The sequence below is a fragment of the Lates calcarifer genome, linkage group LG10 (genome assembly GCF_001640805.2).
Source record: "Lates calcarifer isolate ASB-BC8 linkage group LG10, TLL_Latcal_v3, whole genome shotgun sequence".
NCBI lineage: Eukaryota > Metazoa > Chordata > Actinopteri > Centropomidae > Lates > Lates calcarifer.
In genome coordinates this window covers 683,886-696,534 of record NC_066842.1, presented here as the reverse complement: position 1 = coordinate 696,534, position 12,649 = coordinate 683,886, and the positions used below count along the sequence as shown (strand labels likewise).

The window sequence follows — 12,649 nt, the reverse complement described above, 5'->3', positions numbered from 1 at the left end:
ATCTGCCCCTGGTGCTCTGTCATCTCCCTCATCTCTTGACGGAGAGCATTAAGTTGTTCCTCTTGATGGAGGATCCGCTGCCCCTGGGCTCTGAGGGCAGACCGGAGGTGATCTGAGTCTGCGGAGTCCATAATGTGGCCAGATTGTACTATCAAGCACACGGCAGGACAGGACTCCAAATGCAGAACTCAAACACAATCAAAGTTCAGGTCCTTTATTACAAGCAAAAGTCCAGTACACGAGTAGGCAGTCCGATAAGGCAACAGTGTCCAAAGGGAATAGGCGAAAATCCAAAATCAGATAAACAGGCAACGGTCAGGAACACAAGAAGTCAAAAACAGGAAACAACGCTGGAAAGCTGACACGAGGGACAAGACAATCTGGCAACTGCCAAGAAGAAGAGACGCTGACTAAATACACCTAGACAAGGAGATAACGAGACACAGGTGAAACACATAAGGGCGGGGACAGTAATCAAGACAAGGAAGTAAAGAGAACTGGAGTAACCAAGGGACAGGAAACAGGAAGACAAGACAAAAATACCAAAATAAAACAGGAAACATTCAAACCCTGACAGAGTTATTCTGTGGTTTATCAGGTTTACCTCAAAGTACTCGATGCCCACCATCTTCCTGGTTTCAATCGTGATTTTTGGTGTCAGATAGTCAAGAGCCAGGGATGCGATGCCGTGTGAGGCCAACAGAGATGCACGGTACTCCGCCAACTTCCCTCCACCCCCCCACAGGTCCAGGAGGCCGGGGAAAGGTCCAGGTCCTTCAGATGAGTCAAAACACCAAAAACAGTCAATTTGCAGAGCGACAATTTCGAAAATTAGTCCAAGCAAGCTGGTCACACTCTCTGTATCCCTTACTATCTTTGATTCTCCTCAGGACCTACCTGGGGGCAGGAAGAGGGTCGCAGTGAGTCCTCCCTCTGTGATCGGGATCCTGCGGACACCAGGAGCCATGTACCAGCGCTCCACCAACACACCGGCCAGAGGAACCTGATCCACGAACCCCTCAGTCTGGTGACCCTGGTACACTGAGATTGTGACCTCCATGGGAGTCTGGACGTTCATCTTCCTCATCCTGAATGATGATGGGAGTCAAATCTGTTACTGATAACTGATTCAGCACTGATTGGTATCAACTGAACAGTTCTGGTCTGGTTGGTGTACCTGATCCCAGGTTTGCTGCCTGGAACTGGTCTGAGGCTCCACAGTAGACCCATCGGTTCAACCCCAGAATACGTTCCACCCAGACTGGGATCCTCTGAAACTGAAGTAAAAAAGTTATTCCTTATGTAATTCCCTCGTTTTATTATAAGATGTATATCTGCAGTTCACAGATCACCACCAACCATTCACAGTCCCGGTGGCGTCAGCGGTGTAGTGACCAAACGCCTCCCAGCTGTGTCCGTCTTCACACTGGTGGAGGGCGTGGACAGTCAGCTGGAAACCGGGCCAGACATTCTGGACCAGGACAATGAACTTCTCATCCATGAGTCCTCTGGACGGCTGAACCGACAGCTTCACACAACACTGCTTCCTGTCCATCCTGAACTGAGCAGAATGATAAAATAACCAAAGACAAACACAGTAAAACCAAAACCATCTGACTGAACAAATAATAAAAAATAATGAGAGAACAAAATGTACTTAAAGTATCAAAAGTAAAAGTATTAATAATGGAAAATTGAGAGTGTTCAACACACACTGTCAGGAATTACAAATCTAACCAGTTTACCAAGTGCACAGCAGGTCTGCTGATTATGTATGCATGTGAACTTTGTCTGCACGGAGAACATTTGATTGAACAAATAAGGAGATTTAAGTTTAGAGTAGAAAGTTAATATTTACATGGGGTTAAAGTTTAGTCATGTTTTTATTCTGTTTTCTCAGCAAATCAATAACTCTCCAAAACTCAGTTAACACAAAACTCAAAAATTATATATCTTATATTAAATTGGAAATTCCTGGAGAATTATTATTATAAAACAATGTTAACACTAATTGTAACTATCTTGTGTACTGTTGTTTATTTTACATTTTATTTTACGCTTTTTAAATTCTACTGTCTTTATATTTTGTCTTAATGCCTTTTATGTTTGTACAGGTTAGTATGCTGTACAGTACAAATAAAAAACCCTTCATTAAATGTTTAATAGACTCATCAGGCAGTATGTTTTTAGTAAAATTTTTAGTAAAACAGTAAAGTACCATTCCCTCAGATTCATACTACTGGAGCAAAAGTACTCACATTGCACCACTGGTTTTATGCAAATAACATCAAACAAAAGTCTGTTTTGTAAATTAGTCACTTTATAGTCCTGACATTATTTTCCTTCATCTGCAAATATTTAAACCAGCTCATCACGTTAGTTTCTGCAACACAATCACAGAGGAACAGGTTCTTTACAGACATAGACCAATCATCTCTGTACACACCTGAATATAACACAGTTTCCCTTAAGATGTACAATTGTTTCTTACGTTACCTGTATGAACTACTTACTGTACAAGCAGACACAGAATAGACTTCTGTGACAGAATCTGAATAGAGAGTGAATCAAACTCTAAGCTCAGCCATCATTCTCCTCCCACAGAAACACCACTCTGTCTGGACACTAGGTGGCGTCATTGAACCATTGAAACTTCACAGTCAGTCCACGTCAGTGTTTGGAGCTGCGTTGGTCAGCTCAACCTTTTTTAAAGCCGTCTCTGTGAGAACGTCTACTACGACCTTAACGACAAGTCGTCCAGCGTAAGTCGCTTGTTCCTACCTTCGCATACGACCCACAAGAGCGTAACAGCGGCGCACGCGAGCTCCGTCATGGTAACAGTAATAAACGTGGTTTACGTTATTGAACGGCCTCTGTTTGGTTAGGCTTAGGAAAAGATCGTGGTTGGCTAAGACCATGTAATCATGTCAGTTAATTTTATATTTTATTAATGTTATGACATGTATTGATGGTACAGTAGGACAGGGTAAAAAAAAGGATAGCCTTCATTAATCGTGATTAATCACTGAAGTCATTTATCAATCAAAAGCTCCATCAGTTTCTCTTTGCTGCATCTCTGTTTTATTGTAAAGTGAATATCTTTGAGTTATGGTATGCTGGTCGGGACTAAATGGAACATCTGGAGACTTCGCCTCGGACTCCATGAAACCTCAGATAATTTTAACAATCGACAATTAATAATTTCATTTTCATATACACTGGCAAATAATTACATTAGATTACATTCATATTCATGCCTTTGTGAAAAGCAAATCTACATTTGTGCAACATTCAAAGTCAAAAGGAACAAGAGCAAGTCTGGGATTTTTTTCTTCCAGAACCAGGGACGTCCTGAAATACCTCCTTTCACTCAGCAACTCTAGATCTATTAGTTGTCACTGAGGTTACAGGTGAGAGACTGAGGCTGCTTCAGTCTGTTCCTCAGAACAGATTCTCCCTCAGAAAGACCAGTGTCTTCCTCCAGGCGTCCTCCTGAGCACGAGAATGTGCCACCGTCTCTCCACCCCACAGAGCCATCACTGCAAAGACAAGACGCAACAGAAACAAACGTCAAAACTCTGAAGTCCTGACTTTCTGTCAACGTCTACAGCTTCCCAGTCTGAAGGTGAACCTACTCTTCTCACGTGTGTTGACCGTCCTGAAGAAGCTGGATCGGGCGTGCGGCGTGTACGGAGGTTCGATCAGGTGACCGGCGTTGGGGTACGACAGGATGGTCAGCAGGTGGCTGTTCCCTGCTCGCTCCATCATCTCCTTCATCTGGAAAACAGAAGTTCAAAGTTCAGTTCCATCTGTGTTAGATGGTTTCTTGTTGTATTTCCTTTGAAGATCAGAAGTGTTTCCTAATGTCTTATCTATTTACATATCAACCACTTTAGAACTCCATATTTTCCCATAACTTTTCTCACAGTTTCTGCTTTCTAACCCTCTTCAATCCTTAAACTTAAATCCTCTGGACTTAAATGATTTATTCACTCAGGACGTCGTCATGCCATTAAACTCACGTCCATTGCAGACTCGTAGGCAGGCCAGTTCTGATCGTCCTCACCTACAACCAGCAGCAGAGGACACTGGAGTCGTCCCACCTGCTCAGAGGCAAACAGCAGCAACAGTTCACAGCTATTCACCTGCTTTTGTGGCTCTTTCTATAATAGTGGAGACTCTGGCTGGTGGTACTCACATCCACTTTGAGGGAGGAGTCGGTGGGGATGGGCAGCAGCAGGTCTCGCCAAATTGCCTCGTTCTCCTCACTGAAGCGAGTCTTCCCACCGTTCCTGATTGGAACCAAAAAAGAAAAGAAAAAAACTTCATCTTCCCTAATTATGACTTGACTGACTTGAGCAAAACCAAGTCTCCTAGTCTTTCTTTCCATTTTTTGGTGAATTTGCATGAATCTGTGTTTCAACTCAGATTCAGTTTAAATACAAAGTTTAGCCTGATTGTTGCGCTAGAGGAAAAACCATGGGGTCATTAAAATCTAAGGGATTCATCCTTTCTGGATCAGGACCAGGACATTCAGCGATAATCTGACCAGTGGTGGTTGAGTTACTGAGTAGAAATCTTCAGTCACTGACAGCAGATCAACTTACTTGTGAAAGTAACCCAGGATTTGTTCCACTGATCCATCAACTGGCTGCACATGACTCCCACTAACACACACTGCACACCTGAGCTGGGAAACACACACAAATTAAAATATAATGAAATTTACAAAGGATCAGCTGAGAAAGATACTGGATCAGAGTTTGAAGAAATTTCCTCAAGGTGTTACGGAGATATCATGTTCACAAGAATGGAATGAACAGACCTGCAACCTGAAAAATGATGCATCCATGCCGGCAGCAAACACTCGCAGGTAATCAATGTGATCTGCCTTGTTGCTATTACTGTTTACTTTCATTATTTACAGCTTACAACGCTGCTGAAAACTGGTGGGCTGGTTGAGTAGAACCAAGGTTACAAGAATCCTGAACAGAACCCAGTTCTCAGTTCTGGATCAAGAACCAGAGCTGATTTGGTGAAAAAAGTAAGACTCAGGACCAGTTCACAATTAAATTCACTTCATTATTGCCAAACAATTTCTTGGCCAGGAGACAACAGATACTTAGTGATCCCAGTCAAGAAATAAAGACAGTTCCCAGTCTTTATATTTACCATACAGACATTAGGGGGGCATCAATCTCCTCATCTAAATCTCAGTAAGAACAGTGAATACATGTATTTCCCAAATAATCAAACTTTTCCTGTTGTTTATGTTTGGATAATGAAGGTATACTTGTCTTACCTTTACAACTTCAGAGTATGCAGCCATTTTCAAGGTGATACTGGTGCCAAAGGAAAGGCCCAACATGGCAATCCTGCTGCTGAAGACCTGAGGATGCTGCTGCAGGACTCTATAGGCCGTCTGCAGCAGGAAAACACATCAGAGAACAAACTAACAGGAGAGATTTGGTAAAATCGCTGTTTTAGTCAATGGAGTCTGGTAGTGATATATAGTGATGTTTCTGGTTAAAGGATCTTCCTCTTTATACCCCTCTTTATAACCCTCTTAATAAAAAGCTCCATCTCTGTAGGAATCCTGTCAGAATGTTGTCAGACACTGAGAATATCAATCTGAGTCTGTGTAGAAAAATCAAGCACTTTAGTGAATATAATTTGATGTGGACAATTGTTCACTGGATTACATTGCAGCAGCTGTTGGCGGTGGCACTGATCAGTACTGCAATGATTACAATGACTTTTTCAATCATTTACCCCCAAAAACGGCTCAAAGGCTCAGAAGTACTGGAGTTATCCTTTACACCGATGTTCTGTTCTCTCCTGCCTCCATCTTACCAAACCTACTGCTGATAACAGTTACAACTTTATTACACCACTGAGGTTAAGCAATGATTTTAAGATTGCATTGATCAACATAAAAGAACTAGAGGATCAGGCCTCACCCTACATTTTTATCATGGTCTGATAATCCAGGGGAGTTGTAGTAGAACTAAGTTACCAAGGGAAGACATCACCAAACCTGGAATTAAATCATTGTTTTGATCATTATCATTAGCAGTATGAGTACAGTCTTAAAGTTGGCTGAATAAAGTGTTTGATGGAAAACTTCTTGTATCTAAAACAGTATCAAAGTTTCTGCGCCTCAGTAATAAATGAAGCAGAATTGTTTTCAGTGGCTGCAAGTCCATCATCAATATCTTGTCATGTCACTGACGTCGTCAGTACATTAGTTGGTTAAACCGAATTTGAATAGCCAGAACCCATTCTGTTCAGGTTAAACTTGATGATGCTTCCTCCAGTAATCATTAAACTCAACACATGAGCAGTCTCTGGTCTGAGTGAATGAGTCTCTGTAAAGGTGAATGAACTTCTGAACCAGGTTTTAATGGGTTTATTGACACAGAAACACACTTAGATAACAGACACAAATCCTGGTGTCTGCTGCCAAAGACTTCTGATCTACATAACTCAAGAATATTGCTGACAGAGTGAGACTCTATCTCACCCCCAAAACAAATTATTATAATCAGTGTGCAGGCTGCAGTTCACCCTTTGTGACCTGAGTCTGCTGTATTGTTTTCAGGAATCTGAGGACCTAAAGTGAAGTTTGTATTTTATAATTTAAACTTAAAAATACAAACACTTGGTCCTCTGAGGCATACATCATATTTTTAGACTTATCGTCGTAGTAACTGCCTCCTCGAGCATGTAACCACAAGTCGAGGATGCTGAGATAACACATGGAGACAAAACCAAGAACTGGATGCTTGTGCTTTCTCTGACAGGGGTGGAGATTATTGATGGTGAAGACAACACTAATGAGGTTGAGGAAAGACTCATTAGTCTTCCCTCAAGATTAACCAAGTGGTCAACTGACAGAAAACTAATTTACTAATTAGTTAAACTAATCTAACACATTTAGTGTTGACAAAAAGTTAACTGGATATAACTCCAGTTCTACAGCATGTGTTCAGTATTCATGACTGACAGCTAAAGCGCAGCCTACTGGAGTTATGACGAGCTTGAAACCGGCTAACAACAGTCAGCAGCCCAGCAGGAGAGACACTCCATGGTGATTTCATAACAAAGCTGTGACCAAGACGCCGACTTTATGTCTGGTTTCTAGCTTGAGTTATTCTGTGGTTTATCAGGTTTACCTCAAAGTACTCGATGCCCACCATCTTCCTGGTTTCAATCGTGATTTTTGGTGTCAGATAGTCAAGAGCCAGGGATGCGATGCCGTGTGAGGCCAACAGAGATGCACGGTACTCCACCAACTTCCCTCCACCCCCCCACAGGTCCAGGAGGCCGGGGAAAGGTCCAGGTCCTTCAGATGAGTCAAAACACCAAAAACAGTCAATTTGCAGAGCGACAATTTCGAAAATTAGTCCAAGCAAGCTGGTCACACTCTCTGTATCCCTTACTATCTTTGATTCTCCTCAGGACCTACCTGGGGGCAGGAAGAGGGTCGCAGTGAGTCCTCCCTCTGTGATCGGGATCCTGCGGACACCAGGAGCCATGTACCAGCGCTCCACCAACACACCGGCCAGAGGAACCTGATCCACGAACCCCTCAGTCTGGTGACCCTGGTACACTGAGATTGTGACCTCCATGGGAGTCTGGACGTTCATCTTCCTCATCCTGAATGATGATGGGAGTCAAATCTGTTACTGATAACTGATTCAGCACTGATTGGTATCAACTGAACAGTTCTGGTCTGGTTGGTGTACCTGAGTCCAGGTTTGCTGCCTGGAACTGGTCTGAGGCTCCACAGTAGACCCATCGGTTCAACCCCAGAATACGTTCCACCCAGACTGGGATCCTCTGAAACTGAAGTAAAAAAGTTATTCCTTATGTAATTCCCTCGTTTTATTATAAGATGTATATCTGCAGTTCACAGATCACCACCAACCATTCACAGTCCCGGTGGCGTCAGCGGCGTAGTGACCAAACGCCTCCCAGCTGTGTCCGTCTTCACACTGGTGGAGGGCGTGGACAGTCAGCTGGAAACCGGGCCAGACATTCTGGACCAGGACAATGAACTTCTCATCCATGAGTCCTCTGGACGGCTGAACCGACAGCTTCACACAACACTGCTTCCTGTCCATCCTGAACTGAGCAGAATGATAAAATAACCAAAGACAAACACAGTAAAACCAAAACCATCTGACTGAACAAATAAACAACAACAAAACCACCACAACATTAGTTATTATTTGTTGTAAAGTTTCTTAGACGTGGACGTCCACTCTCAAGCTCTCGTGACACCTGAACAGATCTTATGGTAAATAAGAGAAACTGACAAAGCTACTTCCTGAAATGAAAAATACAGCCAGGTATGATGAACAGGGTTTTCTGCAATATCTCATTTACTACAGATTAAAATATCCATGAAACGTTAACAAAGAAACTGTAATGAGAGTCATAACAATAATGTCACTGACATGTTACATAGCAGCAGGATCATTATTTCTTTACATATAAAGCACTTTGTATCGGCCATTCATGAGTTATGAGTAACCTGAGACGTGTTATCCATTGAGGATATTTCCTCTCTGTGCATTATGAGTCAGGAGAGTCATTTAAATCATCATTCATCATCATTCCACCCAAACCATCAGTTTAACAGCACATTAATCATCTGGTTTCCTGCTCATACATCTGAATATGAGCTCAAAGTTCACAAAACGTCTCGTTTCCTGTCCTCAGTTACATAATTATTCTTTAAATCACGTGTATGAACTTACAGTGGGAGCAGACCGAGACCTGTTGTCTTCTTGTTCCGTCTTCAGTCGATTGGTTTCTGTCTCCTGGAGTTAAACTCCTCTCAGAGTCCAGAGACTGAACTCAGACTGGTTCTAACTCTGCGACGACAAACAGCCTCGTTCTTTAACCGCCTGAACTTCAGTCTCCTCCCACAGAGACAGCGCTCTGTCCGGACACAAGGGGGCGACACCGAGTCACTGAAACTCCACAGTCCGGGACAAGTGTCCTGATGTTGGGGTGTTACTAACTCCTTTATTCCAGAAGAATAAAAAATCTGGAGGAAAAAACAACTTTAATAAAAAAATAATAAATAAATGTAATTAATTAAATTATTCTAAATGTTCTGCTCCAAATGAATCTGATTTAACACCAATACAACCATCAAGTCATCACATTAACACACATTACATCTGAATAAATGAATATAAGATGCTGATGGAAATGAAACAGTCGGTGTCATGTCTCCAGACGACCCCACACGCCCTCTGACCTTTGACCTCTACAGAGAAGGGGGGGGGGCAGTTTTTACCCGACTGAGCGCACAACAACAAAGTCTGGTTGTCAGTCAGCACCACGACATCCATCTGTCCTCTGGAGAACAGAGAACGGGTTCAACAACACAAGTTCAAGATTAAAGATGAAACCTGTGATAATTCACTGGCAGTGGAAACTGTGAACACCAAACTCACAAATCATCATCTTTTCAGTTGAACTTGTTCTCAACTAGTTTCTTATTTCCACATCCAGCTGTACACTCAAGATATTTCAGATGATATTTATGTTCTTACTTTTGTTGTGAAAGTTTCCCATCTGGGAGAAATGAACTGAGACGGAGGTGTTAACTGAAAGTGATGTTGTTCCCTGTTTGATGAATGACCCTCAGTATATATTCATACACTTAATATTCATGGGAGTCACACGTCATTGTCTTCTTATTGGGGTAAATCCTGCATCAGGACTGAGACTGTGTTCTGTCTCCTGTGACTGTTGTATATTATATAAAACATAACTAGACTGTTAGAGATGATTTACTCTGCAGTTTGTGAGGAAACATCTGGTTTAATGTGTAAAAATGCTAAACTCAGTATTCTGCATGTGAAATATCAACCTGACTGTCAGGTCAATGCAGTGCAGTAAAAAGTGAAACATTTCAAACTGACATATTGTTATAAGAGTAAATTAGCTTTGAATGGAAACACACAGCTGCCTGCAGTTCATGCTCTGTCCAGCAGGAGGTGAGAGTCTTTGTTTCAGAGGTCATCAGGTTCAGCTGGCTCCAGCTTTTGTCCTCTCCATCCCTCTGTCTCCCCCTCTTTCTTTCTTTCTTTCCCCCTCTCTCTCTTTATTTACTTCTCTGGGTCTCAGCTTCACTTCACAACACAGAAACAGAAACTGAGGAGAGAGGGTGAGGAAGGAGGGAGGAAGGAGGGAGGAAGGAGACAAAGGAAACACAGATGGATGTTTTGACACTGACGACTTGTAAAGATTAAACTGTGTTTCTCTTTAAAACCAAAGCAGTGATTGATGCTGAAGCAGCAGAGAGGTGAAGTGAGGACACTCTGGCTCTGAGCCCTCATGAATATACAACTATAGAAATATATAAATATATACCACACAGAGTCAGAGGATTTTAGGCTGGAGGAGATCACAGCAGCTTGAAAGAGAGAGAGAGATGACTGTCACTGAGTCTTTTATTCAAGATTCTTTAAATGGTTTGTTTCCTCATTTGTAATGTCTGAAAATTAAAGGATCTGAACAGAGTCAGGTCCTTTTAGTTTAACCAGAAACACCACTATATATCACCACCAGACTCCACTGACAAAAACAGGGATTTTACTGAGCAGAACCACAATACACTGCCTCCATCTGTTAGTGTGTCTGTGTTACTGTGTGGTACTTTTACTTCAGTAAAGTATCTGATTACTTCTCCCACCACTGAAAGTCCCACAGTAACACAAACACACTAACAGATGGAGGCAGTGGTATTCCAGCAGCTCCCAGTAAAATCCCTGTTTTTGTCAGTGGAGTCTGGTAGTGATATATAGAGATGTTTCTGGTTAAACTAAAAGGATCTGACTCTTTAATAAAAAGCTCTGTCTCTGGAGGAATCCTCTCATCATGTTGTCAGACACTTAGTTAGTTTTATAATTATAACAATTTAAACCTAAAAACATGGGAAATAAGATCCAGGATCAAAAATACCTTTAAAAAAGTCTTGATTTTAACCTAAATGAAGCTGTTTCCCTCGACCTAACCAAACCTTCACCCTCACATCGTCTCATTATGAAGGTTTGTTTTAAGTATTGAGCCTCAGAGGAGTTGGTTGCTGGATTTTCTACCTTTTCTTCATATATGATACAGTGGTCTCATTTAACTCTGCAAGAAACAAATCATTTCCCATCACAAGTTTTGTCACCTCTCACAAACACTTTTTAATGAACACGTTCTCTAAACAGCCTGCGGACCTTTATATTCATCATGAGTAGACTCAGACTGTGTTTTTCCCTGACACAGACCACACAGCTCTGAGCCTTGTTTAAAGAAGACCAACTTCATGCTGTCTATAAACAGGCTCTTTTTCTGCACTGACAGAGAGAGAGAGACGACCATTTACGGACTGAAAGTGTGAAATGATGATGAGACAACACTCGTCTTTGTGTTGGAGGCTGTGAAGAGGAGAAGGTGGTCGGGGGTGGGGGTGTATCCCCTGATGGATGAGGGTCTTTATTTCTAATACATGTCTGAACAGAGCTGAGAGAAATCATCTGACTATATAAAACTGTAACCAAACACAAACATCTGAGAGTTAGTTTTAAAACAATATTTTTCAGACCAAATATTAAAGGAACAGTGTGTAATTTTCTCCCAGTAGGTGTCTCTGAACCAGAACAATAACAAAAGACTTAGTTTAATGACGTCGTGAAGCAGCATGGGATCATGGGAGTTGTTCAGGAGCTGAATTCTCCTCAGAGGTCTCCTCCTCTCCAAAACAAACAGACCAGTTCATTAAAACCAGTAAAACACTGATTAAAACAGTTTCATGTTAAAAATGAGAGTTTTTCTGGTGGAGTTTGGTGGAGGCGATCTGCTGCTAACGTTAGCTTAGTTTGTTTCTCTGATAACTTCAGATCCAGACGTCTGACGACTAAAATCCTTCATCTGGGTAAAATATAAAATTAAAAACCACCAAGATCTAAAAAGTTTATCTCAAATTTTGTCGCTGACACATGAACAAAGAGGATATGACATCATCAGCAGGCGACCAAATAAAACATTACCCCGATTAAAATTAGTTTTCTTTTTGGGATAATGTAAGAACACGACTCAACAACATATAACACAGGTCTAGATGTTTTTAGACATTTTAATGAGGAAAAATTACATAAATGATTTTATCTTATTGCTTGGTGCTTTTTTAGTGATTTTATTTGTTTTATCAGTTATTAAACGTTTTAATCCTAATAACACATTAAATATGTATTGTGTGTATTTGTGTGTAACAGCTGTATTTAGATTGACCCAGTGCTCTGCTGGTGGGATAAACATACACTGGATGTAAACAGATCATAAAGCATGTATCACCTCTGTGACCTCGTCCTACAGCTAAAACAACTCATCTGTTATCAGCTCACTGACTCTGATGGTTTTAAATCTGTTCTCTGTCTTTGTCCTGGAATATTAAAGGAAGAAGAGTCAAACTCACCCTGAACGTCTTGTTCTGAGGTCAGACACCAGGAGTCTGATCTAACGTCAACACGGATGAAAACTGACCGAACCTGGTGGGACCCTGAGGTCAGGTTGGCAGGAGGCCCCTGGACCTGGGCCCCTGTATGAAGTCATCATTAATATTTCTTGTTTAGACGTC

The 12,649-nt window shown here is 41.7% G+C and overlaps 2 protein-coding genes across 6 annotated transcripts in view; both read right to left on the bottom strand.

Annotated features, from left to right (window-relative positions):
* Window positions 1-2,920, bottom strand: part of LOC108872389 (peroxisomal succinyl-coenzyme A thioesterase) — a 19,418-nt gene extending 16,498 nt beyond the window's left edge. Inside the window, exon 1 of the mRNA XM_051073106.1 lies at window positions 2,514-2,920. The gene's annotated coding sequence lies outside the window, so the exon portion shown is untranslated. The remainder of the gene's footprint in view (window positions 1-2,513) is intronic.
* Window positions 1-12,649, bottom strand: part of LOC108903127 (peroxisomal succinyl-coenzyme A thioesterase) — a 20,464-nt gene extending 7,815 nt beyond the window's left edge. The window contains exons 1-11 of one of the 5 annotated variants that reach the window (XM_018705220.2): window positions 8,766-8,984; window positions 7,931-8,132; window positions 7,749-7,848; window positions 7,469-7,659; window positions 7,176-7,345; window positions 5,303-5,422; window positions 4,608-4,690; window positions 4,199-4,292; window positions 4,023-4,103; window positions 3,636-3,777; window positions 3,055-3,539 (exon numbers count right to left, since the gene is read on the bottom strand). In XM_018705220.2, the coding sequence (XP_018560736.1) occupies window positions 3,442-3,539; window positions 3,636-3,777; window positions 4,023-4,103; window positions 4,199-4,292; window positions 4,608-4,690; window positions 5,303-5,422; window positions 7,176-7,345; window positions 7,469-7,659; window positions 7,749-7,848; window positions 7,931-8,126 (1,275 nt within the window). In that variant the 5' untranslated portion in view covers window positions 8,127-8,132; window positions 8,766-8,984 and the 3' untranslated portion in view covers window positions 3,055-3,441. Of the gene's footprint in view, window positions 1-604; window positions 775-897; window positions 1,089-1,177; window positions 1,278-1,359; window positions 1,562-3,054; window positions 3,540-3,635; window positions 3,778-4,022; window positions 4,104-4,198; window positions 4,293-4,607; window positions 4,691-5,302; window positions 5,423-7,175; window positions 7,346-7,468; window positions 7,660-7,748; window positions 7,849-7,930; window positions 8,133-8,765; window positions 9,059-12,487 lie in introns of those variants that run through there. The other 4 variants (XM_051073110.1, XM_051073107.1, XM_051073109.1 and 1 more) reach the window with 4 other exon arrangements.